This window comes from Erythrolamprus reginae, chromosome 2 (assembly GCF_031021105.1).
Source record: "Erythrolamprus reginae isolate rEryReg1 chromosome 2, rEryReg1.hap1, whole genome shotgun sequence".
Taxonomy (NCBI): Eukaryota; Metazoa; Chordata; class Lepidosauria; order Squamata; family Dipsadidae; genus Erythrolamprus; species Erythrolamprus reginae.
The window spans coordinates 219,288,268-219,316,243 of NC_091951.1; the positions used below are offsets into that span (position 1 = coordinate 219,288,268).

The following is a 27,976-nucleotide window of genomic DNA, read 5'->3' on the forward strand; positions in this document are numbered from 1 at the left end:
AAATATATCTATATTCCATCACAAAAGAGCCAGAGCTGTTGGTGAAGAGAATTAAATATCCTCTTCCACCTAGATTACTTCCTGACAATATCCTGTATACATATCCTGATCCAGATTAGTTCTCTAAGGATACATAAGGTTTGCCATGATATAGGTTTCTCAAAACTATGTTTTATTATTGTAACCAACTAAATTAAAAAATGGACAGTATTTTTTATGACCAAGTGTCAGATTTGATATTTTTCATCTCCAAATGCTATAAGGTGTGTGATAATCACTAAAGGTTGTTCAGAAATCCCTCAAGGTTCTTTTTCTCTTTAGATAGTACTAAAAATAGGAGTATTATTTTAATAATACACCTATTCCATTGTAGATTTTTTTGCAAACTTCCTTTTTTAATGGGTTGAAGTGCATTGCTGTAACTGCAGTATCACAATCTTGGACTTCTCTGGATGCTGTACAGTATGTGACCCACTCGTATTTAATTCAAACATTTTAAAAAGCTGTGTGTGAGCCAAAGCATTATGCCACCGTATGCTTGATTTTGCCTTCAGCATGAAAAATGAATCTATCCATTATGCTTAGTTTCGGATGCAATCTGACTTGTTGCAAATTGTAAATTTGGGCATTATCTGACCTAGGTTTCAATTCTACATTTGATCTCCAACAGGCAACCATAGCACCCTTGAAGTGTACTGATTTGAAATACCAGCATTCCCAAAAATTACCATTCTGGTTGGAAATTCCTTAATGATTCACCTCATGACTAAAGATCTCTGGACTGAGAAATGCTTATATATAGTACGGAGGATCAGATACTGACTATATTCACAATCTGCAAAAGCTACTACACAGATTACAATTTAAATCAATAGGGACTGTTTCTGAATAGATAGGTTTTGTGGTATGCAACTGTTATTTCAAATGAAGAAATTACCATAAAACCAAAGTCACATTTCTCAATCATAAATGACAGAAAAAGGTACAATTTTACATTTTTTGTGGTCAGCTTTAACTTTCTCCCATCAATAAACTGGTTGCACCCTTTCAGAATTGCAAACTAATATACAGTATTATGCTATTAAGATAATGTAGGATATAAAGTTTTGAGAATGAAAGTGTAATTCCTCAAGGGCTCTCATCTAATATTCACATGGAACAATTTATTTATTTATTAGATTTGTATGCCACCCCTCTCCGAGGACTCGGGGTGGCTCACAACATATTATTTAACAATACAACACAAAAGGCAAATCTAATTAAATTTAAAATTACAATCTAAAATTCCAATATTTAAAAAACGATCATACCGATTCAATCATACAACATGCATCTCAATTAATTGGCCAGGGGGCTGATACCTAATTGCCCCAAGCCTGGCAACATAGGTGAGTCTTAATACTCTTATGGAAGGCAAGAAGGGTGGGGCAGAACGAATCTCTGGGAGGAGCTGATTCCAGAGGGCCGGGGCCTCCACAGAGAAGGCTCTTCCCCTAGGCCCCGCCAAGCGACATTGTCTGGCTGACAGGACCTGGAGAAGGCCAACTCTGTGGAACCTAATTGTCGCTGGGATTCACACAGCACAATTATTGTTATTATTCTACTATTTAAAGGTATCAAAATTTGTATGATTTCTATACAAGCATGCTAATTGTCAGCAGTGCTTTTAAAAAACTGAAATACAATCTAGATTTTAAATTAGGATTGGGTAGAATTTAATCTTTAATTCAAACCTGTGTAACTAGTAATTCACCAAGTCAACAGTTTACCTGAGGCTTCATAAACATGTTGTGCCTACTCCATGAAACTTCAAAAATAAAGAGGGGGCTGCCTCACATTTTAGTGTATTGATTGTCTGGTTTCCAGTGTTACATATTCTTCTAGTTTTTTTGCAAGTCAGCCACTTCAAACAAAAATAAATTTCTTAGAAAATAAAGGAATAATATTCAATTGCATTTTTTCAAAAATAACAATCTTTAATAGCAAGTATCAAGGCCATTTATTCTAATAAATTAGAATATCTAGAATTATATTAGTAATCATTGCATTGGAGAGGCACTCTCAAAAGAAAGGAAGTAGCCGGTTTAAAGTTTTGTTGTACATCACTGCTTTGAAATAGAACTAATCATACCAAAGTATCTTTAAAAATGTTTGTTCTCAGTTTTCTGACAATAGGAAAAATAGAATTATATAAAGTTACATTAGTATTCATTGGCATACACATTATGATTTATACACTGAAAAGTTGATTTACCACAAAATCTCAACTATTTGTCAAATATGAAACAATGAGATCTGGAAACACAGGCCTCAACTTTGAAAAGTATTGTTATCACCAAATCAAAATTTATATTCTAGATGCAAAATCCTTAAATTGCACATATTTTCTCTTGCTTATCATACATGAAATAGAATGTGAAGAAAATGATGGCATCCATTGCCTAATCCTTTAAAAGCTTGTGACGTGAATCAAATGCATAATTCCAGGTAACTTTGCAAAATCAATTCTTTAAAAAAGTACCCAAAATGTGTTTAGACTTATGCCACTTGCCACTTCTGTAAGATTAAACACCCGTGACAACATACCATGGAATACTGGTAATATACTGGTGGAAAGCAAGAAAATACTTTTCCCTCCCCCTCCCTAGAGGGAAGCCATAAGCTAGGCCTAATCAAGGTATGGGTGGAGGACAGAAGGAATCTGATGAAAAGACATTAAGGATCTGATCATTCCAAACGTACAGAACCCCTCCCTTTCCCCCAAATAAGACCACATGCTTCCTTTTGGGAAAGAGCTGGTGTAAAAAAAGGGCAGAAGATGAGAAATCAATACTCACGGCTAACTTTCATGCTGCCAAAGGCTGAAGGCTGCTGCACTGGTTTGCAGCTTTCTGCAAAGGAGGTGGTTCTCGGGCGCCCTGACATGGTTGCGTTAGCTGTTAGCTTTTCCTCCCTACCGGATCGACTTTCTTCTTCCTCCTCCTCTGGCTTTCTCTTCCTTTTCTCTGCTCCGTTTCCGTCCCTCTCAGCGAAGAGAAGAAAAGCAAGAGTGTAAAAGATCGGGCTCCCCCACCCTGAAAGGAGGGCGCCCTCCTCCTCTGTTAAGTCTCTCCCAGCCCCCCTTTTTTTTCCGCTTCGCTTTATTATCGCAAGCAGGCCACCATCCTCTTCATTTCTATTTAGCAGCAGGAGCAGCGGCGGCGGCAGCGCCTGGGCTCGCGGCCGCCTCCGCCCAGCCCTACAATCCAGTCACTCCCCGCCCCTTTTCTGAGGCGAGGGGCAGGAAAAGAGAAGCGGCACCGCTCCGCTTTCCGATGCTACGCCTTTTTTTTTTCTTCCTCCTCGCTCGCTCGCCTTCCTTCCTTCCTAGCTAGCGAGTCGGTCACGTGAGAAGGCGACGGCCAGGAGAGGTCCTTTCTTTCTTTTTCTTTCTGGTTTTTTCCTCCTCCTCCTCGGGGTGGCGGCGCTGGGGAGGCACGGAGAAGGGACGGACTATTTCCCGGCGGAGGAATATGACGCGTCCGCAGGCCAAAAAAAAAAAAAAAAGAATCTGACAGAGTGGCGGCCAAACCGCCGGGGCCGTGTGAGGAGAGGCGGCGGGGGGCAGGAAGGGCGCGGGGGAGGGGCGGCCTGAGGAGCGGGCTCCTTCCTTCCTGCCTACCTGCCTCGTCACTCCGTCTCTCGCTCGACGACGCGGGGGCCGAGTGCCTCCGGAGTTCTCCTCATAGCGCCCGTGGGGCGGGCAAATCGCGTCCGGAGGGGCGGCTCAGGCGGACGGGGCTGCAGTGCAGTTGGAGGACGGCGGCGGGGTGGTCCATGGTGCTGCGGCTGCTGCTGCTTGAAAGCGGCAGAGCTTCCCGACTCAGCGGCTGCGGCGGCGTTACTGGCGCTGGGTCTTGGCTTGGCCCCGCCTCCGCCACCCCTTCGCTCGGCTTCCTTTGTCCGCTACGCGCTCAACGGGGACGTTGCGGCTTCTTTTCTTCTCGGTTGCTGTCGATACGGCCACAAAGGTTCTAGCTCCTCGCTCCGCTTACGCGTCCCTACGGGATACTCTTCGGGAATACGGAACCGACCGCCCCATTTCTCCGGGCTCGGAAAGGAGCTGCTGCGCTCTCTCGTCGGTGTTACGCACGCGTCCTCCTGAAAGAAGCCGAGTTACGCAGCCTTGCTAAGTGTCTTCCGTGGATGCCAAGCCGAACACCCGAACGGTCTCGCCAAGCCCGAACAGCTTCGGAGGAAAAATCCAATCAGGAGAAAGTGAACGCACAGAGCCCTCCCTTCTAGCACTACATCGGGACCAATAGCCGCTGGTGGGAAGGAAGCATCCGCGCTGTATCATCAGCCAATGACGGAAGAGCTACGAAAATAATCGGGCCGCGCATTCTTTCCTTTCTGGGATCCAATGAAGAACGCCGGGGCCTGAATTGTCACCGCAGCGGAACCAATGGAACTCGCGGATACTTCCCACGGCATTTGGACGAACCCGGAGAGGAGGCTAAGGCGAAATGGGTGGGGCTTCAACGGGAACTTCTCTGCCTTTCCAGAGCGCCTATTGGGGCACCGTGCGGCAGGCGCAGCAGGCCGGATTGGGCTCTTCCGTTGCCCCGAAAGTGAGGCTGTAGCTCGGGTTCTCTCTGGGATGCGCTTGCTGTACTTTGGCGGCCGTGTGTCGCCTGCTCCGGTGGGGGCGGATTGATTGAATGCAAATGGTACCGCTTAGGGGTCGCAGAAAAGTGCAGTCATCGCCCTGCCCGCTGATACCCGAGTTAGTCTCAGTCATGCCGCGGTTTGAGGGGTGAAGGGATGCAGCCTCGTCAGTTATTGTGGGTGCCGGTGCACCCAGGTACACCTACATCACACCAACTCTCCATGAGCTGCACTTGCTTCCAATCAGACTCTGGGCGCAATTCAAGGTGTTGGTTATCACCTACAAAAGCCTACATGGCTTAGGGGCAGACTTATCTTTAGGACTGCTTGCTATGACCAATGAGGGCCTACAGGGTTGGCCTTCTCCGGGTCCATCAGCCAAACAATGTTGGTTGGTGGGCTGTGGAGAAGGGCCTTCTCTGGTGACTCCGGTTCTCTGAAACCAGCTACCTTCGGAGATCCACCCCACCCTACTAGCCTTCCAAAATGCTGTAAAGACCTGACTTTTCCTGCAGGCCTGGGGCCATTGATCAAATGAGATACCTAGATCTGGCCATGAGATATATTTATGGGTTTTTTAAGAACAAGAAGAGCCATACTGAATCGGGCCAAAGCCCATCGAGTCCAGCATACTGTGTCACATAGTGGCTCACCAATTGTACATGGGGATCTTGAGCAGAAAGAGAAGGCAAAACCCTCCCTTACCTTGACCCCCCAACAAATGGTACCCAAGGAAACCCTGCCTCGGTTTTAAATTATCTTTTAAACTGTTATAAGCCACCCAGAGTCCTTAGGGAGTGAGGTGGCATATAAACTAAATTAATAAATAAATGTTCTACCACAACTCAAGGTGGGGTCTGCTTTGCTTTCTACAATTGCTTGCCCGCTGTTGCCAAAAAACAAATGTCACCAGCTCTCTCCTATGGTTTATCTCTGCACTTGCCTTCCCTCCGGGGTACCATCATGCCTCTAAATGTTAAACTTTTAAATCACAAGTATTGAAGTATTCACTCTTGGAGAAGACCATACCAAAAGCCCAGAAACCTCTCATGCCAGGTCAGAATTTATTCACCAAGAACTAGTCTTGGCAAGCTAACCTTATCTCATTTTTTAATCAAGGGCATGACATTTAACAATACCTCAGAAGCTTAAGAGTAGTAAAAATACATAATTATGGCTTTGAGAATATAAATTGCTGTTGGCTCAAGACTTGAAAAGCATTCATTAGTTCATGAAACTGAAAGATACAGTGATGCCTTGTAGGTTTCTGTTCCATTCACTTTTTTATTAATGAGAGATGAAAGAATCGCTGTGAAGTACATAACACAAAATTGAATCGGATAAAGCTTGGAATTGTGGTTGACCAGAATTTGAATAAGTCAACAATATAACTACTGCAAATTAACTGCTATTTTATATTGCATTAAACACAAATATACCGGTAATTGGCAAATCACCAGAACTTATCCTAACTTTTGCATTGATCATATGCCTTTTAAAAATCTTTCTACTATTCAGCATAGTTGAACAAGTTTACAGAATGGTAACAAAGTTGATCAAGCTATTGGAAACTAAGCTCTAAGAAGTGAGTTAAGGCACTAGGCTAGAAACATGGAGACTTGTAGTTCTACCTTAGACATGAAAGTTGACTGGTGAGTTTGAACCAATCATTCTTTCTCAATCCAGTTCACCTTTCATAAAATAGAATAGAGCTGGAAAGGATGTTGGAGGTCATCTAGTCCAGCCCCCTGCTCAAGCAGGAGAACCTATATTTCGGATAATTGACAGTCTAGTCTCTTCTTTAAAAACTCCAGTGATGGAGCACCTACAATTTCTGAAGCTACTAGTTCATTGTTCTCATTATTCTCATTCATTGTTAGCAAATTTCCCCTTCATTCCAAGTTGCTTTTCTTTGATTAGTTTCTAAATAGTGTTTCTTGTCCTGACTTCTAGTGCTTTGCAGAATAATTTGAACACCCCTCTTCTTTGTGGCAGCTCCTCAAATACTGGAATACTGCTATCATGCCATCCCTAAGTCTTCTTTTTGTAGCCTAGCGAAACCCAAATCCTGCAGCCGTTCTTCATATCTTTTAGTCTTTGGGCCTTTGATCATCTTAGTTGCTCTGCTCTTTGAACTTTTCCCAAAGTCTCAACTTCCTAGGGTGGTCTTCCTAGGATTTTATAAAACGGTACTAATACTTCACATGATCTTGAATCTATCCTCTGTTTATATAACCCAAAACTGCATTAGCTTTTTTGGCGGCTGCTGCACACTGCTGACTCATATTCAAGTGATCATCTGCTAGGACTCCAAAGTCTCTCTCACAGTTATAATTTTTGAGCCAGGTCTCACCTAATCTGTACTTACACCTTTGATTTTTCCTGCCTAAATGTAAAACTTTGCTTTTCTCCACATTAAAATTTATTTTGTTGGATAGGGCCCATTGTTGAAGTTTGACAAGATCTTTTTGGATCCTGACCTTGTCTTCAGTGTGTTGGCTATTCCTGCCAGTTTAGTGTCATCTGCAAATTTGATGAGTTCCCCTTCTATTCCCTCTTCCAAGTCATTTATGAAGATATTGAAAAGTACTGGGCCTAAGATGGAGGCTTGTGGTACCTCACTGCCTACTTCTCTCCATGTATCAATATGGAGTAGTTGTCAGGCTGAATCCATTTTAGTTGGGGTCTTTGGCCTGCCACACTTTATGCTATTTTAAAATGTATTCTAAGCTATGGGAATTTGGGAGGGGCAGTTGCATGAGGGATGTCTGCGTACAGTCATAACAAATTCCTTCTAGATAGTCAATGTCATTGTCTTCGCACTTCTGCACCTGCATGGAAGGAGATGGGAGTGGCTGCCAAGTTGGCAGATGAAGATTAGTCAACGTGATAGATTTGGGGGTGTGGGGGCAAGAACCTGAACTTTCAACTGGGTGAAGAAACCCCTGGGACTTCAGATTCAGGTTTCTCCCAGATGTGTCAAAATGATTCTGGTAATAAATTGGAACTTTGAGTACTCGTTTGGTATGGTTTTCAGCTAGCTACAAATCCATATGTTGGTGATGTTGTCTATTCCACATTTTTCTAGCTTAGCAAGAAGTAGGTTGTAGTCTACTTAGTCAAATGCCTTATTGAACTGTTAAGTATCCACAACATTTCACTGGCCTACTAATCTAGTCATTTTATCCTGTCAACATTTTTTCTTGAATTATGAAGTATTATAAAATACAAAGTAAATAGAAAAGCAGTGGGGAGAAAGGAAAGAAGTGAGGAATGTTAAGGGAAAAAAGAAAATGAAGCATTGACTTCCAACTCTCTTACAATAAAATAAGACATTAATATCATATAACAACTTTTTGCTTTTTCATAATAATATGAACAAGCCATTTCTATAAAGATCAGTCTAATCAATAAAATTCAAAATCAGAGTATTCTTCTCCACATGAAGCACTAAGTTCAAAAGGAGTTTCCATGTGGTAATAAAAGTACTTGTGTTATTTTCTTTAACCAAAGTAGTCAATTTGGCTATTTCAGTCAAATTGACTACATCAACTTCTGCAACCATTCATCCATAATAGGAATTGAAGTAGTCTTGCTGCAGTCAACATATACAATAACAAAATTCTTTTAAAAATTCATATTCTTCCATTAAACCCAAGTAAAAAGTTCTGGTTTCATTTTTATCTCCATTTTCAAAATTTTCTGTTCTAAATTATCAAAGAATGAAATAAGATTAGTTTGTCAAGTTTTTAACAAACCCATGCTGGCTACAAGTTAAAACTTTATTGGCTTCTATTTGTTCGCAGATCTGTTTCTTGATCATCTTTTCAAGGATTTTCCCAGATATTGATGTTAGACTGATTGGTCTGCAATTTCTTGGGTCTGTTATTTTTCCTTTCTTTAAGATGGGAACCCACATCAGCCCTTTTCCAATCCTCGGGTATTTCCCCGGTACTCGGGGATTTTTGAAAGATGTGGTACAATGACATCTGCCAGTTCCTTCAGAACGCTGGGATGTTATCTGTCAGGTTCTGGTAATTTATATTCATGATCTCTTACTATTTTCTTGCTTATTTTAATTTTTATTTCTAGTTTAACTTTTCCAGTAGAGGTTTTTTTTCTGTGTGTTGGGTTATAATTTCTTTTTGCTTAAAGACAGAAAGCAGCTCTGCTTTCTCCCTACTGCCTGTTACTTCCTTGCCATCTTTTTAGTGGACCTACTGTTTCCTTGACTTTTTTCTTGTTATTAATATGTTGAAAGAAACTTTATCTTTGACTTTTGTTGAAAATCTTTGTTCATTCTGACTTTGTCTTTGCAGGTTCAACCTCCCAACCAGGTTGTTGTGGGGAAAATAGAAGGAGGAGGAGTATTCTTATATATTTGTCACTTTTGAATTATTTATATAAATAGTAAATATGGGATAATTTTTTTAAAATTCAGGTTTATTGACTGCCTCATTTAGTGACCATTCAGTTACAGTGATGGTGAAAAAATAACTACAACCAGTCCTTGCATTTACAATCTTTGCAGGACTGTAAAGCAAAGGCAAGCTAAAATAAGTCATGCAGTTGCATTTGCACTTAGCAACCACTTTGCTTAATAACTAAGACACAATTCTAATTGTCATTAAATGAGGATTACCTATATTTAGAGATCACCAAACCATAGATTAAGATCTCAACACCTACTACTATCCTACAGAAATAACAATAAAATTTCATATCATCCTAATAAATTTTTCTTCAAATTTCATCTTTCCAAATTTCTTGACAAGAAATTCTCAATTTAAATTATTGAATGCCTTTTCTGCATTGAGGAATACGAATGAAAGGATAATATAAGGGATAACAAGACATGAAATTGCTATCCAGGTAGCAGTAAATGAATAAACTTAAATGGATAGACTTAATAGATTAGAAGGTAAATTCTCCTTTAGAGTTACCAATTACTGTACTGTATTGTAAAAAGAGATCAAATTTCATTGGGTTAATCTATATCTCGTACAATTCACTCATTTTTAAGCTGTAGGTTTCTATGTGAAATGGTCTGCTAGAATCATATTATATAGTTTGGGTTCTTTAGCCATTGTTCCATTAAGTCATCCTCAAACAAATCCTGATTGTTGGTTTCAGAGAAGGTATGGAAGAAAATAAGAATGAACTAAAACCATTGATTCATTTTCAAATTAATAACAATGCTGAAGCAATTGCACAAAGAGAACATGAAGACAAATGTAATTTAGCATAGAATAATACTTCCATAAGGATGCTTTCCCCCCAGGTTAAGAACAGGCAATAATAAGAATGATGTATGGTTCTCTGTAAAGTTTCTCATTCACAAACAGGTTATAAAAAGATGTTGACATTTCTGGGATAATAAGATCGACTTCAATTTTCAGAGGACAAAATTGCTTCCCATGTTGCCATTAACTTTGTGGTGCATCACTCTACTGAAAAATTTTGAAATAGCCATGTTTGGCTATAAGGAAGTTCCATACCAGTTCACTGCTGGAAGGTCATCAGTTGGTGGAATCATTGTGGAGATCACTTCATGATTGAGGATCTCTTGAAAACAACCATGTATTGGCCCCAGGTTATAGTTATTCAGACAGAGGTCAGTCAGAGAACTCAGGGGGAGGTCAGTCAGAGAACTCAAGTTTGGGCACTAAAAGGGTTGCTTCAAATACTCCTGCCTCTGTTCCTGCAGATCATGTTGAACTTATGTCAATTCCATATCATCATGTATAGAAAGGAATGTAATTGAGTGCCATGGCTCATAAATCACATATAGCTTGAAGTGTCAGGTAATTACATCTGGAAAGAATTGGCTATGTTTAGGCAAAGGCTTAAAATGTCTCAATTGCTGCTGGTACTACATCTCGTTACAACCCATGTATGCCTCAGGTTACATTTTTCTTCTGGTTCCTTAATCATTTTCTTCATCTTATTTGTATTTCTGCCTTGATTGGAATGCTGTATTGGTCTTCAGGAATTTTTCATCCTTTCCATCATCTTTAGGCATGGTACAGTGGCTAAAATGCAGTATTGCAGACCAACTGCTGATCACCAGGAGTTTGATCCTGACTGGTTCAAAAATGACTCAGCCTTCCAACCTTCTGTGCTCCGTAAAATGAGGATCAAGCTATTGGGGACAATATGCTGATATTTGTAAACCACTGAGAGATGTTGTAAAGCACTATGAAGTGATATATAAGTCTAAGCACTATTGCTATTTAATAACAATGCTTGCCATTTAGAGAGCCTCGATGCTGCAGGGGTTAGAGTGCAGTACTGCAAGCTACTTCTGCTGATCACCAGCTGTCAGCAGTTTGGCAGATCAAATCTCAGTAGGCTCAAGGTTGACTCAGCCTTCCATCCCTACGAGGTCGGTAAAATGAGGACCCCAATTGTTGGGGGCAATACGCTTATTCTCTGTAAACCACTTAGGAGTGTAAAACAATGAAGTTGTATATAAGTCTAAATGCTATTGCTATTACTATTGCTATTTTGAAACCAATTCATTGGTGGGAAATCTGCCTTAATTCAGACTAATTGGGTAAGTCTTGCCTTGCAAGTAAATTGTGGTTGGTCGGTTGGTTGGTTAATTAGTTTGTGATTTACTTGAATCTGATAAGCAATGATAGACATTAGAATTCCTTGAAAGATTATACTATGGAAGAGAGGAAGATACAAGTTTGGTAGTTGGAAATTTGCTGCTACAGGGAATCAAAATAAATGTATTGGACCAATTAGTTTGTGATACACATTGCCTGTCTGGAGCAACAACATGACAATTATTTCCAAGACTTACCGGGTACAGCGACAATTTCCCTTCCTGTTCAATTTAGGGGGGAATAATGACATTGCAAAGAACACCCCAGCCTTATTATCATAATCTTTCTTCAACTATGAAGAAATAATTTCAAAACTCTTAGGGCCTTAGTAGCCTTTTCACCCATTTTTCCAGTCCAAGGAAGAAAGAAAATGAAGGATTCTGAAACGCAGACTATAGACGTGATTTCTTAAACCATGCTATTAGATGATACACTTTGGTAGAGTGACTGAATCAAATGAGAACCTGTGAATGGAAATGATGGAAGCTCTGAGAATATCAGTTCAACCAACCCTTAATGTTATAGAAAACATTAAGTAATACTTTTAGATAAAGAAAATGCTTCTGCTGTATTACCCCAATGGACAATAGATTTATAAATATAGAAAGTGGTGCATGCAAACTTGAAAGGTAACAAGTAATTCAACCTTCCATGCACAGATCTCATCTTGAAGGAAATAAACTTAACACTGTTAACATAGACCTGAATTTAGTTTATGTCCAGTCGTTTTTAAATACTAGACTTAATTCTTCACATATATTTTTCTTCACATGCAGGTAGTCCTCAACTTATAACTAAGATGGGGATCAGAATTTCTATTGTTATGTAAGTTTGTTAAGTGAGTTTCACCTGATTTTAAAACCTTTTGGTGGCAGTACTGATTCTATAAAAGCTTTCAAAGGGACTTCTCTGTTCATATGACTGGAGCATTTCCCATTCAGAAAATCTTCCACTAGTTCAAAGTCAAGCAATTTGTATTTCTGAGATATAACTCCTTTAAACAAAATTTTTTTATCAAATGGATATTTTTTATTAAACACAAAAATAAATAATATACAATTATGAAGGAAAAACTTAAAAAATGGTAGTTAAGGTGCTGGTCCAGCAACCAGAAGACTAAGTTCTAATCCCACCTTTATATGAAAAGCCTGTTGAGTGACTGCATCAGTCTCTCTTCCTCAGCCCAACCTACCATACAAGATTGTTATGAGGAAAAAAGAATGTTTGCTGCCTTAACTTGTATAATAAAAACATGATTTTAAAAGATCTAATAAATATACCAATCCATGTTCCTTCAGCTTGGCAGGAACTGCAAAGAAACAGCAGAGAATAGACTTCCTTGAGCTAGCCCATACATACGTTTCTGGGTCATTAGGGCTGGACCATGATTCAGCATCTGGGGTCTTTTGACATCATTGGTCATCGTTCAGATAGTTGACCCATTGCCAAAAGGTACAGGATACCTAGCTAAGAACACCTAGGGATACTGTGATTATGTATCCCAATTAACTTGTGTATCTGCCCACATAAGTAATTTTCTGCCAAATATATATGTAGATACATCATGATTTCCCGTTATTTATTTATTCTCCAGAGACTCGGGGCAGCTAACAGCAACAATAAAGCAGTGTACAATAGTAGTCTGATGTTAGAAACAATTAAAAACCCATTAATATAAAAACCAAACATACATACATACATACCATGCATAGAATTGTAAAGGCCTAGGGGGAAGAGGGTCTCAATTCCCCCATGCCTGACGGCAGAGGTGGGTTTTAAGCAGCTTACGAAAGGCAAGGAGGGTGGGGGCAATTCTAATCTCTGGGGGGAGTTGGTTCCAGAGGGCCGGGGCCGCCACAGAGAAGGCTCTTCCCCTGGGTCCCGCCAAGCGACATTCTTTAGTTGACGGGACCCGGAGAAGATCCACTCTGTGGGACCTAACTGGTCGCTGGGATTCGTGCAGCAGAAGGCGGTCCCTGAGATAATCTGGTCCGGTGCCATGAAGGGCTTTATAGGTCATAACCAACACTTTGAATTGTGATCGGAAACTGATCGGCAACCAATGCAGACTGCGGAGTGTTGGTGTAGCATGGACATATTTGGGAAAGCCCATGATTGCTCTCGCAGCTGCATTCTGCACGATCTGAAGTTTCCGAACATTTTTCAAAGGTAGCCCCATGTAGAGAGCATTACAGTAGTTGAGTTTCGAGGTGATGAGGGCATGAGTGACTGTGAGCAGTGACTCCCGGTCCAAGTAGGGTCGCAACTGGTGCACAAGGCGAACCTGGGCAAACGCCCCCCTCTCCATAGCTGAAAGATGTTTCTCTAATGTGAGCTGTGGGTCGAGGAGGATGCCCAAGTTGCGAACCTTCTCTGAGGGGGCCAGTGATTCTCCCCCTAGGGTAATGGACAGACAGATGGAATTGTCCTTGGGAGGTAAGACCCACAGCCACTCCGTCTTGTCTGGGTTGAGCTTAAGTTTGTTGACACTCATCCAGGCTCCAACATCCTCCAGGCACCGGCACATCACTTCCACTGCTTCGTTGGCTGGACATGGGGTGGAGATGTATAACTGGGTATCATCGGCGTATTGATGATACCTCACCCCATGCCCTTGGATGATCTCACCCAGTGGTTTCATGTAGATATTAAATAGTAGGGGGGAGAGGACTGACCCCTGAGGCACCCCACAAGGGAGAGACCTAGAGGTCAACCTCTAACCCCCCACTAACACCGACTGCGACCGACCAGAGAGGTATGAGGAGAACCACTGAAGAACAGTGCCTCCCACTCCCAACCCCTCCAGCCGGTGCAGAAGGATACCATGGTCGATGGTATCGAAAGCCGCTGAGAGGTCAAGAAGCCCCAGGACAGAGGACAAGCCCCTGTCTTGTGCCCGCCAGAGATCATCCATCAACGCGACCAAAGCAGTTTCCGTGCTGTAGCCGGGCCTGAATCCAGACTGTTGAGGACCTAGATAATCAGCTTCTTCCAAAGACCACTGGAGCTGAAATGCCACCACCTTCTCGACAATCTTCCCCATAAAGGGAAGGTTGGAGACTGGATGGTAGTTATTGAGTACGGCTGGGTCCAGGGAAGGCTTCTTGAGGAGGGGGCGCACAAGTGCCTCCTTATAAGGGGCCGGAAAGGACCCACTCCCCAAGGAAGCGTTGACAATCTCCCGGACCCAGCTCCGCGTCACCTCTCGACTGGCCGAAACCAACCAAGAGGGACATGGATCCAGTAGACAGGTGGCAGAACACGCAGCTCCAATGGCCCTGTCCACTTCCTTAGGTGTCACCAAGTCAAACTCCTCCCAGACAGATGGACAAAGATGTTTAGCCCCAGTCACCTCGACTGACTCGTCAGTCGACTGTTTTACAATTGGAGTCGAGGTCCACTCGAATCCGAGCAATTTTATCAGCGAAAAACATGTTAAAATCCTCAGCACTACTCTGCAAGGGATCCCCAACTCCCCCCTGGTTAAGAAGGGAGCGGGTTACCCTAAACAGAGTGGCCGGGTGGGATTCCGCTGATGCAATCAAGGTGGCATGATACGCGCATCTTGCCGCCTTGAGCGCCACTATGTAAGTCATAATATGAGCTCTTACAAATGTTCGATCGGATTCGGACTTACTCTTCCTCCATCGCTTCTCTAGACGTCTCTTCTGGCGTTTCAACTCCCGGAGCTCCTCGTTGAACCATGGAGCTCTGCGGGGTCTAGTGCCGCGGAGAGGTTGCAGCGGCGCAATTCGGTCAAGGGCCTCTGCTGCAGCCTTGTTCCAGGCCTCAGCCAGAGACTCTGCTGAACTGTGGACGAGTGCATCTGGAAGAGCCCCAAGTGCCTTCTGAAAGCCTTCTGGATCCATCCATGCAGATGTCAAATTAGAATGTCAAATTAGAAAACACATACACAATTGTTCTGAGTAGCAAAACAGCTAAAAAGTAAGAGAATTTATAATTCAGTAATGGTAATTTGGAAAGCTTGCTAAGTAAAAAATAATTACATACAAATGGTCTCAGCTAGCTGAGTAATCCCTTCTACACAGATAGGTTATGCTGCATGTGCAAAGGAAAAAAAGGAACACGTCACTATCTCCATGTCAATCTCCCATGCTGCTAAACATAGACTTCAGCCTGTAATTATATTTTATACAGCTATATCACACTGATGACTTATCCTCAGCTTACAAGACATTACTACTCCAATATACTTTCCACAACCATTCCTTACCTGTCCCTGGATTTTTGTTTCCTAAATGAGGAACACTGCACTTGCCTCTGTTACATTTCATTTTGATGCTTTCAATGTATACTGCTCAAAAAACTAATATAAGTTACAGAATATAACTCCAAGTAATTCAAACTTCTGTGAAATCAAACTTAGGAAGGAACACTGATTGACAATTTCATTTTGTTGTAAGCACATTCAACTTTGTACAGAACAAAGTATTCAATGAGAATATTTCATTCATTCAGATCTAGGATGTGTTATTTGAGTGTTCCCTTTATTTTTTTGAGCAGTGTATTTCTCAAATCTGGTAATTTTGGATTGTATTTCAGTCTTCCATGATATTAATTCTCCCTTTCAATTTTGTATCTGTAGCTTTAATAATAATTATGCTCCATCCAAATCTTTAATCAAAAGACTGAAAAGTAGGTCTAGAAATGTTTCTTATAGCTGCTCACTTGATATCTGTCTCTAATTAGTCAGGAAAGACTTCTTGATAACCATGCTGGTTTCTGGTAATTAACACATTGATAGGGATTTGAGTTTGCTCACCAACGTATTTCTTTTCTTCCTTTTGCACAAGCATTAGAAAAAAGCAATGAATGAGTGGATAGATAGATATTGAACTTTTTAGAAGCAGTCTAGCAAATCAATTGAAATTGGAATGTATGTTAACTGAGCTTCTATGTGACCAATTTTTATAGGTTCCAACAATTTACAGAAGCCATGCTTTTGAAGATACTCTCATTTGCTACAGAAAAACAGAAATGTATAGTAAATTCAAATTTTATTTTTATACGTAAGTGGGTTCCAAATCTTCATTGAAATTCACAATTTGTTTAGTTTTGCTGTAAACTTTTGCATAATCTAACATACTATATTCGGGATCTGTGTCAGTCATGCAGCTATCACTAGAAGAGAGACTGCAATGGCAAACTTCATGAGCCTGTGTTTGATGGCAATAGGTTCCCTCCCCCTCCCCAGAAGAACTGCTGCTGGAATCAAAGTAAAAATGCTGGAAAGGAGACAGGCCTGGAATTGCTCTTCTGAGAAAATCTTTCTGCTGATAATGACAATTCCTCACGTTTGTGGGATAAAATGTAGATGCACAGTTCCCTATTGGATGATTGTCCAGCAGCAAGCCATAGCTTTGATTGTATAGTGATTGAAACCCATTGCCAGGCTTACTTTCAAGTGGGTTCTTCAGCACCAATGATGGCAAAGATGGAGGCTGATGGAGATAGTCACCATTCTTGGTGCTTCCTGTTGCTGACCAAGGATGTTCTATTAATCTGCTCATTCTTTGCATTCTGTTGGTTGAATTATTCACACTACACTGAATACTGGAGGATATGGAACAAAAAGAGTTGAAGGGGACCTTCTTCTGAATCTCTTTTGGTTGCAATCTCATTCTCCCTTCATAATTGTACTTGGGTTCCATGGAAGATGGCTGCATTGTAGTAATGTGATTCACACTCTGATCCTGCAAATTTTCTTGAATTTTTTTATTGCTCACAGAACTTACTTCGGGGCTTTGCTTTTGCTTCGGTGCTGAAAAATGTGGTTGCCTTGCTCTTTTGCTCAGTGTGCTAAAACTGTGTTCATGTAGCGCCTCTCTAGTAAGTAAATTGCTGGATTGGGAAAACCATTGCTCTTCATCATACTTAGCATCTGAATGCTGCTTATTCACTAGTTTGCACTTAGCAGTAACGTTTAATGATATGTTATCTTGATCTATATGTTCTAGGTCATCAATAGACCTTTTTTCACTAAGTAATCCTGCTTTATATTGTGAATTTGAGAGCTTAGAATTCTGCCATAGTTCTAGCTCCTGGCTAAGTGAAACGGGTAGATTTTCAGTTGCCATTGAAGAAAACTTAGCTGTCGAACGAGAAGGCAATAAAAGAGAGGTTGAAAGAAGTGGAGAACCAGAAGCACTGTGGTTATCCTCTATAGCCACCAGTTTCATCAACTTCTTCTTGACACTGTTCATTTGTTCTTGAAGATTTGCAATTGCTGTATCTTTCTGTTTTAAATAAATTATAATAAATATTTTGATTTAAATGCAGCAAAACACAATTATAGTTCACCTAAAATGAATGTTTGAAAAAATTGAGATAGGTCAGCTATGCACAAGAATGAGCCAGAATAAGTAATAAATGTTACACTTCCAACAAAAATTATCATGTTGGCTAATAATGATACACAGAATAGAATAGAATAGAATAGAATAGAATAGAATAGAATTTTATTGGCCAAGTGTGATTGGACACACAAGGAATTTGTCTTGGTGCATATGCTCTCAGCGTACATAAAAGAAAAAGATACATTTGTCAAGAATCGTGGTACAACATTTAATGATTGTCATAGGGGTCAAATAATAAATGTACAATACTAAATGTACATAACAAACAAGAAACATAAGAGGAGAAAAACAGAATATTGCTTATCAATCTTATATTAAAAGGGCTTTGACAAACACAAAACACTAATATTGTGTGCACTATTTTGTTAAATGAAATGCAACTATAAACAAGATACATTTATACCTTGGCACTTTGGTTCTGGTAGGCAGGAGGAGTACCAAACTGATGAGTACCAAACATTTTTTCCCATGTAATAATATAGTGAATCACAAGGCAGTGAATCTTCGGAGAGGGGCGGCATACAAGTCTAATAAATTATTATTATTATTCAGGCAGCTAACATCGTTTTAGCTTATATGTTGAATACCAAACGAACAATTATTAGGACAAAATTTGCATGTCACAATGCATTAAATATCAAATTTGATGTGTTTTAAAGCAGTTGAGTACCAGGGTACCACTGTACATTCTCACTTTGTCTTTTAACATCAGTCTTCAATTTAGAATATACTGAGAATGTATTACTTTCATTTGAACCTAATCTGTAATGCCACAAAATGGACTTACTTCAGACTAAATGGCAAATCAAATACTAAAATCTCCACTTAATATGTGGGGCTATGATTCCTCTTTATGAACTGTTTCATTTATTTCATAAGCCACCTAGATTTGCTTGATTTAAGTGATATAAGCACTGATAATGGATACAAAGACTTATCTACTCAATTGTCCCAAAGGTTCTTTTTAAAAGGCAATTGGACTTTGTTTTTCCTCGTAAACATTTTATTTCTCATCCAAGAGGCTGGTTCAGTTCAGGATTGAATTGGAAGAAGCTTCTTGGATGAGAAACGAAATATCTTCAAGGAAGAATAAAAGTTAAATTGCCTTTTGGGACAACCATGACCTGGATGACTCAGATTCTCCATAGAAAATTACTCAATTGTTTTCAGTATTTTTTTTTAAGATAGGAACATCACACAGCTCACATGTAAGATTAAGTTATATGGCTTTGGGGATTTTTCCCTACTAAATATTATTCAAGTGTTCTTCTAACATGTTGCAACCAAATGGAGCCAAAGCATATTCTAAGAACGGTTCTACTTGCTCGGGAGATCTGTTTTACCTAGGACTCTATTCTCGGAAATCTTGCGATAAAAAGTACCTTGCTACTTCCTTTATTCCAAGGATTTTTTATCTTGTTTGCTAAGTGAAGATAGTTGGTAAAATTTTCAATGAATTGACTATATGCCACATCTGCCAGAGAAGTGGCTATATTTAAACTGTTTCCATCATGGGAGCAAAAATCCATGGTAGAGTATTTGCTGAATTCCTCACATACTATTGGAATGACAATCAATGAACTATTTTTTTGGTATGATTGAAAAGTCTTATCAAAGGTTAACTTCTCAAATTAGATAAGCATGGGGAAATATGAATACAGTTCATCTCTATGTGCAGATAGCTGTGTGCAGCAGTTGTCTTCTTGCACAATTTTTATTCAATTTGTATCTATAGCCTCTCTGAGATAGCATGTTTATATGATTTATGATTTGTAAACTTCTAGATTGGTTTTTTAATTTAGATTTCTGATCACCTGTACATTTTTCTGACCATTCAAAAATGTCTGGTGGGAGGGGAAAATGTGATGTAATAGTTTTTCCCCTCCAAGTCTGCCATATTTATCACTCCTTTTATTTGCCCCAGTTCCTGCCCACTTAGCAGTTCTAAACCATGCAAATTCAAGTAGATAAATAGGTACCACCAGTGAGAAGGTAACAGCATTCCCTGTGCCTTTGGCATCAGCCACATGGCCACAGAAATAGTCTTCAGACAAAGTTGGTTTCTTCAGCCAAGAAACTGAGATGAGCACAGAGATGAGATGGACATGACAGACAGGGAAACCTTTACCTTTTAAATGAGTTTAATCTTTCCCCCCCTTTTTTATCCTACTTTATCTTATATTCAGATGTGAAGCTCGTTTTTTTTTCTATGAGATACTTTATGTTCATATAGAATGTGAGAATGGTTGCATAGTGATGACATGCTATATCTTAATTTTTTTTACTAATTAATGTAAATATTCCCCACCTCTGCAAGCTCCTGTATCATGTTATTTTTTTCCCCAAGCAGCTGGTATATCTCTTCATCACTATACATTGTAGAGTGGAAATTCTTGTTGGAACCTGTAAAATATTTGGCCATCTTTCTGGTATCCATTTCTTGTTTTTCAAAAGTCTTCCACTGTCTGATCTGCTGAACGTCACAATAGAATTAGAGCTCAACTGAATCGGAAGTAAGAATCAAGATAGAAAGTGAAAAGTAGACAAAAAGTGAAAGCTGTGGAGAAAGGGGGAGTCTTGAAACTGCTGAGTCGTTCTGTCCTCATAAGTAAAGATCTCCCTCCCTTGTACACATGCACACTTTTGAAGGCAAGGTTCATTTCCTTTGTCCACGTCACTGTCTCCCTCCCTCCCTCATACACACACACACTTTTCTGGGACAAAGTATTTTTACCGCAAGCCTTTTCACTATTTAAAGAAAGGTGGCAACAAAACACTGGAGCAGGTCACTTGGCAGCTATAGCATCAAAATGTTTCATAGTAGAGTACAAAATGTTTGAATCACATATATGAAATAAACTCTTGCAAACAGCTGAGAATTTGCCCATATTAAGCAACCTCCTATCTCTCAAGCTTGATTGCATTTTACAGACAACGGGAGATAAAGCCAAATATTTAAGACATATTCAGATAAATAGGCCACATTTACCATGACATCAACTGAGAGAGCCCACTGTTTCCACCAGGTTATTTGACAGTGACTTGGAACTGAACTTTCTTGCTGCCAAAGCTCAATGCAATTTAATTGCACTTAAGCAAGTAATGTCATATTTTCTAAAGGTCAACAACTGGCACTCATAAGTAGCATTCAAGGACTCTTGTGTTATAAGGAGGCAAAGAGTGCTATGCTGTATAACCATGACTGTTGAATTGCATAGGACAGTTTGTAAAGGTTTTAAATGATTTTTTTTTATTATTAGCAAAACTCTAGATTTTTGCCATTGATTTATTGGCTGACCTGAACTTTGCTTTTACAAAATTAGTTCAGCCTTATTTCCTTTACAATTTGGAAGCTGTGGCGCCTAAACAGAGGAATACTGTCTCATGAGTCCACAGTCCAATTCAATTGGCATGTTATTTCTTTCTCTTTCTCTGCTTTGACTATCCTGATCTTACAAGTCAAGGACAGTTGCTCGCAAGAGGGGGAAAATGCGTGTTTATGTGCTCCTCATTTAAATTGTATATGCATTTTTTCAGACTGAAAGATACTTCACCTTTGGAGAACTTAAAAAATGTGTAAAATTATATAAAGCAACAAGAACTAGATTTAAACTAATTAATGCATTTCTCCTATATTTCAATTTGTGTTTTTTTACCTGTGGAATAAAGATCAAACAATTTATTGAAGACATACAGACAAAGATTCCTCCTGAAGTTAATCCATACACCAGATTGTGCCACAAGTAGAAAAAATTATTGACCACCAGCATAATTCCAATAAAGAGGAAAATAATGGCTACTGCACTTATGAGTGTCAGGGACTGATTAACTGGCTGGCAACTGAGATTATCTGTTAGACCTGCAAGATAAATTCCATACATCAGTAGGATTCCCTGAAAAATAACAGAGGAAAAGTTTTTTAGTAGGTTCAAACATGAACTTCCATTCTCTTAATCTAATCATACATTGATAAAATTTCATAAAATATCCTTACTGTTCACTTGATGCAAAATCAAGATTCTATGATGGAACAATAGCAGCCATACTCTAGTATTCCCCCCCCTGGGTAATATCCTGGACACAAATTGTTTCAACTCCTACCCTCAAAATGTCACTACAGAGCACTGGACACCAAGACAACTAGACACAAGAACCGTTTTTTCCTGAACGCCATCACTCTACTAAACAAATAATTCCCTCAACACTATCAAACTTTTTCTTAAGTCTGTACTTCTATTTCTACTAGTTTTTTCTCATCATTCCTATCATCCTTTTACTCCCACTTAGGACTGTATGACTGTAACTTGTTGCTTGTATCCTAAGATTTTAATTAATATTGATTGTTTCTTCATTGCTTATTTGACCCCTATGACAATCATTAAGCATTGTACCAAATGATTCTTGACAAATGTATCTTTTTCTTTTATGTACACTGAGAGCATAAGCACCAAGACAAATTCCTTGTGGGTCCAATAAAGAATTCTATTCTATTCTATCTTCAAATCACATAATAGATGCTCTAACAAATGCTAGATCTGGAATAATGCAAATTGCATGTCCAATACATGTGCTTAAGATAAACTAATTCAAGCCTATGATTGCCATGAATTTCCAGATTATCCTAGAAACCTAGCACAGAAGTTCCACAATATCATAACTTAAGTTCCCTGGCAGAAGAAGCTGGGAGGGTTCCAACACCAGCCAGCTATGAGATTTGGAGAGCCAGAAAATGACTGTTTTGCATAAGCCATGTGATACATGAATAGAATTCCTAGACTTAGCTTTTCCTTACTACTCAATGTCACATAAAGGCATTTACAGCCTTTATTCTTAAATGCCATCAAAACAGATATAAACTCAGTGATAGGCAGCAGCCGGTGTGATCCGGTGCTCCGTCTCAGTAGGAAATTCCAGGATGCGCATACAGCTGCGCATCCCTGGTGTACACACATGCTCCCGCATGTGAGATTTGGCTTCTGTGCATGTGCAGCAAGCAAAATCTTGTGTGAGGACGATCGTCCGAGTGATTTTGGTGGTTTTTGCTGATTTTTTGCTTCTGCATATACGCAAAAACAAACATAAACAAAAAAATCTTGCTCGCACACATATCCTCACATGAGATTTCGCTTGCTGTGTATGCGCAGAAGCCAAATCTCGCACCAACGGACGTCCCTGCCAGAAGCGTGCGCACCCGCAACAGCCTCGGAGGGTTCACTGGTAGCACCAAAGACGAGTGGCCCTCCACTGTTGTAGACTCAAATATGAGCAAGCAGATTTCAGAAAGGGTGATTTTGCTAGGTGCTAAACCAGGTTTCAGTAATACATGCTAGATCTATTTGTTCACTAATATGGACTTGGCATTCACCAGCATCAACCAAAATCCAGGGCCTCCAGCAGTTTGGCCACCTGACCCTTGGAAGAGGTTCAGCAGGTAACTAGCAGCCAACTCAACATAGTCTTTCCTTTGGAACGATCCATTTTTTCTGGCGAAACAGCATTCTTAATGCAGAAGTAATAAGACACCGTACTCTCCTCCACAACCATAAGATGTGAAGTAACTCTCCAATTTGATGACGGAACATTGATACTTTATTTGGATGGTAGAGGGCAGATTGGAAAGGAAATTACACTACGGTCCAATATCTTAATCCTTTTGCATATGGTATTTTACCAGAAAAGAATGGGCCATTCCAAGGGAAAGGCTACCTTCAGTTGGCTGCTGGTTAGCCACTGAATCTATTCCAAGCGCCAGGAGGCCAGACTGCTGGAGATCCTGGATTTTGATTGATGCTGGTGAATGCCAAGTGACAGTCCATATATTGGATTTTATGGATTCCAAATTTTGGTGGTACAATTGGGGAGGCTTTGGTAACAAATTATCCCCCTGTCCTTTTATAAGATACATTATGATTGAATGAAAAAGGCAGGTGGTAGCAATTATTTTAAGCTTGTTTTATAAAGTTTCAGGATTTACTACAAATTGCTTTGAATTCAATTGTCCTTATAGAAGTAGAGGGAATTAAGACATGAGAAATGTTCCTCATCTTGAGGAAGCAACTGTTATAAATCAGGGTCCATCTAGTCATCTTCCATGCAACAGGTAACTGCATTTTGGAGAGTTTTGGCTAACAAATGTGATATTTTAAAAAATATTTTTTCAACTTTACATAATAAATATATTAATATTTGTACAAAAACATTGTCTCCAAATTAAATACTTAATCTTTAAAATATCTACGCATAATAGACAATGTGCTTAAGCTCTTATCAATGACATATTAGAATAAATTACATACCTTAAATCCAAGAAGAAAAATAAACCAAAATTCAGAATAGAGAGATTTACAGATGTATCCATATCTCAGTATGCAACTCAAGTCTTTGTCAGTGACCTGCCAAATATTGAAATATATAGTTAAGAATCTTAGTTTACAAAATCTTGAAAACCCTAACACTTTCCATTTTCCTATTATAGAATATAATTCTAAGATTGTTGAAAGAAAGAAATTAAACATTTGGCAAGAAACAGAGGTGGGTGGAGTTACTTAGAGAGTGTCAGTAGTAGTCTCTCAATAGCTTAGAATAGAATATTTATTGGTCAAGCGTGAGTGGACACACAAGGAATTTGTCTTTGGTGGATATGCTCTCAGTGTACATAAAAGATACATTTGTCAAAAATCATGAGGTACAACACTTAATGATTGTCACAATTGCTACAAATAAGCAATCAGGAAACAATCAATATTAATATAAGTTGTAAGGATACAAGCAATAAGTTAGTCATATAGTCATAAGTGGAAGGAGATGGGTGATAGGAATGATGAGAAGACTAATAATAATAGTAATGCAGCCTTAGTTAATAGTTTGACAGTGGTGAGAGAATTATTTGTTTAGCAGAATGATGGCATTCACTATAATGTTGTTTTGAGGGTAGAAGTTGAAACAATTTATGTCCAGAATGCGAGGGGTCAGTAAATATTTTCACCACCCTCTTTTTTGACTCATGCAGTATACAGGTCCTCAATGGAAGACAGGTTGGCAGCAATTGTTTTTTCTGCAGTTCTGATTATCCTCTGAAGTCTGTGTCGGTCCTGTTGGGTTGCAGCACCAAACCAGACAGTTATAGAGGTGCAGATGACAGACTCAATGATTCCTCTGTAGAACTGTATCAGCAGTTCCTTGGGCAGTTTGAGCTTCCTGAGTTGATACAAAAAGAACATTATTTGTTGTGCTTTTTTGATGACATTTTTGATGTTAGGTGACCATTTTAGGTCTTGAGATATGATAGAACCTAGAAATTTGAAGGTCTCTACTGTTGATGCTGTGTTGTCTGGTATTGTGAGAGGTGGAAGGATGGAAGGGTTTCTCCTAAAGACTACCACCATTTCTATGGTTTTGAGTGTGCACCATGAGGTTAGATGATCAATCTCCCGTCTGTATGCTGTTTCATTGTTGTCTTGAATGTGACCAATCACTGTTGCATCATCTGTTGCATTCAATATTTTAAGAGATGGATGGTTTGAGATGCAGTCATTGGTATATAGAGAGAAGTGGTGAGAATACACAGCCTTGGGGTTCCCTGTGCTAATTGTAAAGGTATCTGATGTGATTTTGCCTAGCTTCACCTACTGCTTCCTTGTGATCCATTTACAAGTGTGTTCAGGTGCAGCTAGCTGATAATAGTTTAGTTAGAAAAAATATCTGGTATGATGGTATTGAATGCTAAAGTCTACAAAAAGGACCCTTGTGTAGGTCTTTGGAGATTCAAGATGTTGTGGGATATAGTGCAGAGCCATATTTGTGCACCAATGTAAAGAGCATTTTTCTGATATGGTTTCAGAATATTATGAGAACAGTCTTATTTGAAGAGAACAACTGGGCTTGTTTGAAGTCATGTTTACTTAGTTTTAACAATGTTGTTTATATTGGATTTTATGGAAAGGCTTTTATAATATTTTATTTCATATACGTATTGTAAACTACCTAGAAATCAAAAAAAAAAAGGAAGCAGCATATAAATTTTGGTATAGTAATTAATTTGTTACCCCAAAGTTGTCTAATCCTTTCCTGCTTCAGGAGTCCTGCTTCAATGGACGCCTAGTCATTCTTGTTCTGTTGAGTATTGTATTTATCTTACTTCATGTTTACCTAACAGTTCTGTCTAATCTGAAAATAGCTCATCCCGACTTCACAAGGTTCAACTTTTACATGTCTATGTAACCCACAGGGTTTTGTAACAGGTTGTAACATTTTTTTCACTCTTTTCTAAGCAGCTTTCACATCCTCTTTTAGCATTCTTCCATTCATCTTTTGGATAAAAAATGTATCTCTTTCCTTCACTCATTTTTAAATCATAAACAATCAAATCAATTGAGACAACTTTATTCCAGCCACTGATCAACATTTTATAAAATTGCTGTAAGATGTTACAAAATACTGATTAAAAACCATAAATGTTTCAATCTTAAAAATGAGTAAAATCTATAAAAATAAATATATTAATACCGTAACACTATATATGCAGGCAATACAATACTAAGAAATCTAAACATTAAATCTATTTTGTGAATAAAAGATTGACAAGTTGTGTATTAAATATTGAACTACTACTGAGCATATGTTGAAGCAGAGGGCTAGTAGGAGAGAACTTGTATAGCATGTTACAGAATTCTTTCCACCTTAGGCAGACTCTTAGTTTCTGGCTGAGACATAAGGTTGATTGAAGTGCTTGAAATTATTTTCCAGAAAATGTGCATTTCTATTCTTTGTAGGTTGAAAAAGTTATTCTTAATTGTACATAGCATGTATTAAAAATTGATTCTTTTAATTTGGTTTTATAACCTGTTTTAAGATCAAATAGCTGATTCCTGAATGGGACAGTTACTGAATTTGTAACATTTGAAAGTTATTATCAGATTCTACCATAGCTTTCATGTAGTTGTAGTCTAGGGTTTCTGCCTAAGACAAAAGCTCACAAGGTAATGTGTTAATTACAAACACCAGAGGTTGTAAATCAGAACATTATACTGTATTGACTAATGCTCCTGAAGAATTTGATCTCTCAAGCCCATAGAGTCCAATGGACCTATCCAAGGCAAGAAGCAGCTGCTTTGCAGTCTCTTCGGGCCATCTAAGCTTACGATTGGCTGGACCCCAATGTCACTCTCCCAAGCCTTGATGGGAATAAAGAACATTAAGGCCCATGTGAAGAGACAGTGGCAAATGCTCCCTATCCAGCATCAACCTGATTTTAAAGAAGTTAGTAGACTAAGAACATTGTATGAAATTAAATTGCACTAGATAGAACCTTTATAGTGAACTTCTCACTAGTGCCAAATCGCTTACCAATGTAAAACCATTGTTAGGATAATCCCAAATAAATTGGGACAGATACAGTGGGGGGGAAAGTATTTAGTCAGACACCAATTGTGCAAGTTCTCCCACTTAAAAAGATGTGAGAGGCCTGTAGTCGACATCATAAGTAGACCTGAACCATGAGAGACAACATGAGAAAATACATCCACAAAATCACATTGTCTGATTTTTAACGAATTTATTTCCAAATTATGGTGGAAAATAAGTATTTGGTCAATAACAAAAGTTCATCTCAATACTTTGTTATATATCCTTTGTTGGCAATGACAGAGGTCAAACATTTTCTGTAAGTCCTCAGAAGGTTGGCACACACTGTTGCTGGTATGTTGGCCCACTGCTCCATGCAGATCTCGTCTAGAGCAGTGATGTTTTGGGGCTATCGCTGGGCAACACGGACTTACAACTCCCTCCAAAAGTTTTTTATAAGGTTGAGATCTGGAGATTGGCTAGGCCACTCCAGGACCTTAAAATGCTTCTTACGAAGCCACTCCTTCGTTCCCTGGTGGTGTATTTGGGAGCATTGTCATGCTGAAAGATCCAGCCACGTTTCATTTTCAGTGCTCTTGCTGATGGAAGGTGGTTTGCACTCAAAATCTCACAATACATGGCCCCATTTATTCTTTCATGTACATTGATTGGTCGTCCTGGTCCCTTTGCAGAGAAACCGCCCCAAAACATGATGTTGCCACCCCCATGCTTCACAGTAGGTATGGTGTTCTTTGGATGCAACTCAGCATTTTTCCTCCTCCAAACACGATGAGTTGTGTTTCTACCAAACAGTTCTACTTTGGTTTATCTGACCATATGACATTCTCCCAATACTCTTCTGGATCATCCAAATGCTCTCTAGCAAACTTCAGACGGCCCCGGACATGTACTGGCTTAAGCAGGGGGACACGTCTGGCACTGCAGAATCTTGAGTCCCTGGCGGCGCAGTTTGTTATTGATGGTAGCCTTTGTTAC

The 27,976-nt window shown here is 39.5% G+C and overlaps 3 protein-coding genes across 9 annotated transcripts in view; 1 reads left to right on the top strand and 2 right to left on the bottom strand.

The window, feature by feature from the left end:
• The window catches only part of GSK3B (glycogen synthase kinase 3 beta), a 125,311-nt gene extending 120,974 nt beyond the window's left edge, over nt 1–4,337 (bottom strand). For 2 of the 6 annotated variants that reach the window (XM_070741909.1, XM_070741906.1), the window contains exons 1-2: nt 3,662–4,337; nt 2,838–3,022 (exon numbers count right to left, since the gene is read on the bottom strand). In XM_070741909.1, coding sequence (XP_070598010.1) covers nt 2,838–2,925 — 88 coding nt within the window. In that variant the 5' untranslated portion in view covers nt 2,926–3,022; nt 3,662–4,337. Of the gene's footprint in view, nt 1–2,837 lie in introns of all 6 variants that reach the window. The other 4 variants (XM_070741907.1, XM_070741905.1, XM_070741904.1 and 1 more) reach the window with 3 other exon arrangements.
• Nucleotides 1–27,976, top strand: part of CFAP91 (cilia and flagella associated protein 91) — a 514,242-nt gene that overhangs the window by 166,952 nt on the left and 319,314 nt on the right. The gene's annotated exons all lie outside the window — the stretch shown is intronic.
• The window catches only part of GPR156 (G protein-coupled receptor 156), a 40,449-nt gene continuing 28,737 nt past the window's right edge, over nt 16,265–27,976 (bottom strand). Inside the window, exons 7-10 of one of the 2 annotated variants that reach the window (XM_070741902.1) lie at nt 23,935–24,030; nt 21,295–21,531; nt 19,947–20,108; nt 16,265–17,518 (exon numbers count right to left, since the gene is read on the bottom strand). In XM_070741902.1, the coding sequence (XP_070598003.1) occupies nt 16,286–17,518; nt 19,947–20,108; nt 21,295–21,531; nt 23,935–24,030 (1,728 nt within the window). In that variant the 3' untranslated portion in view covers nt 16,265–16,285. Of the gene's footprint in view, nt 17,519–19,946; nt 20,112–21,294; nt 21,532–23,934; nt 24,031–27,976 lie in introns of both variants that reach the window. The other variant, XM_070741901.1, reaches the window with a different exon arrangement.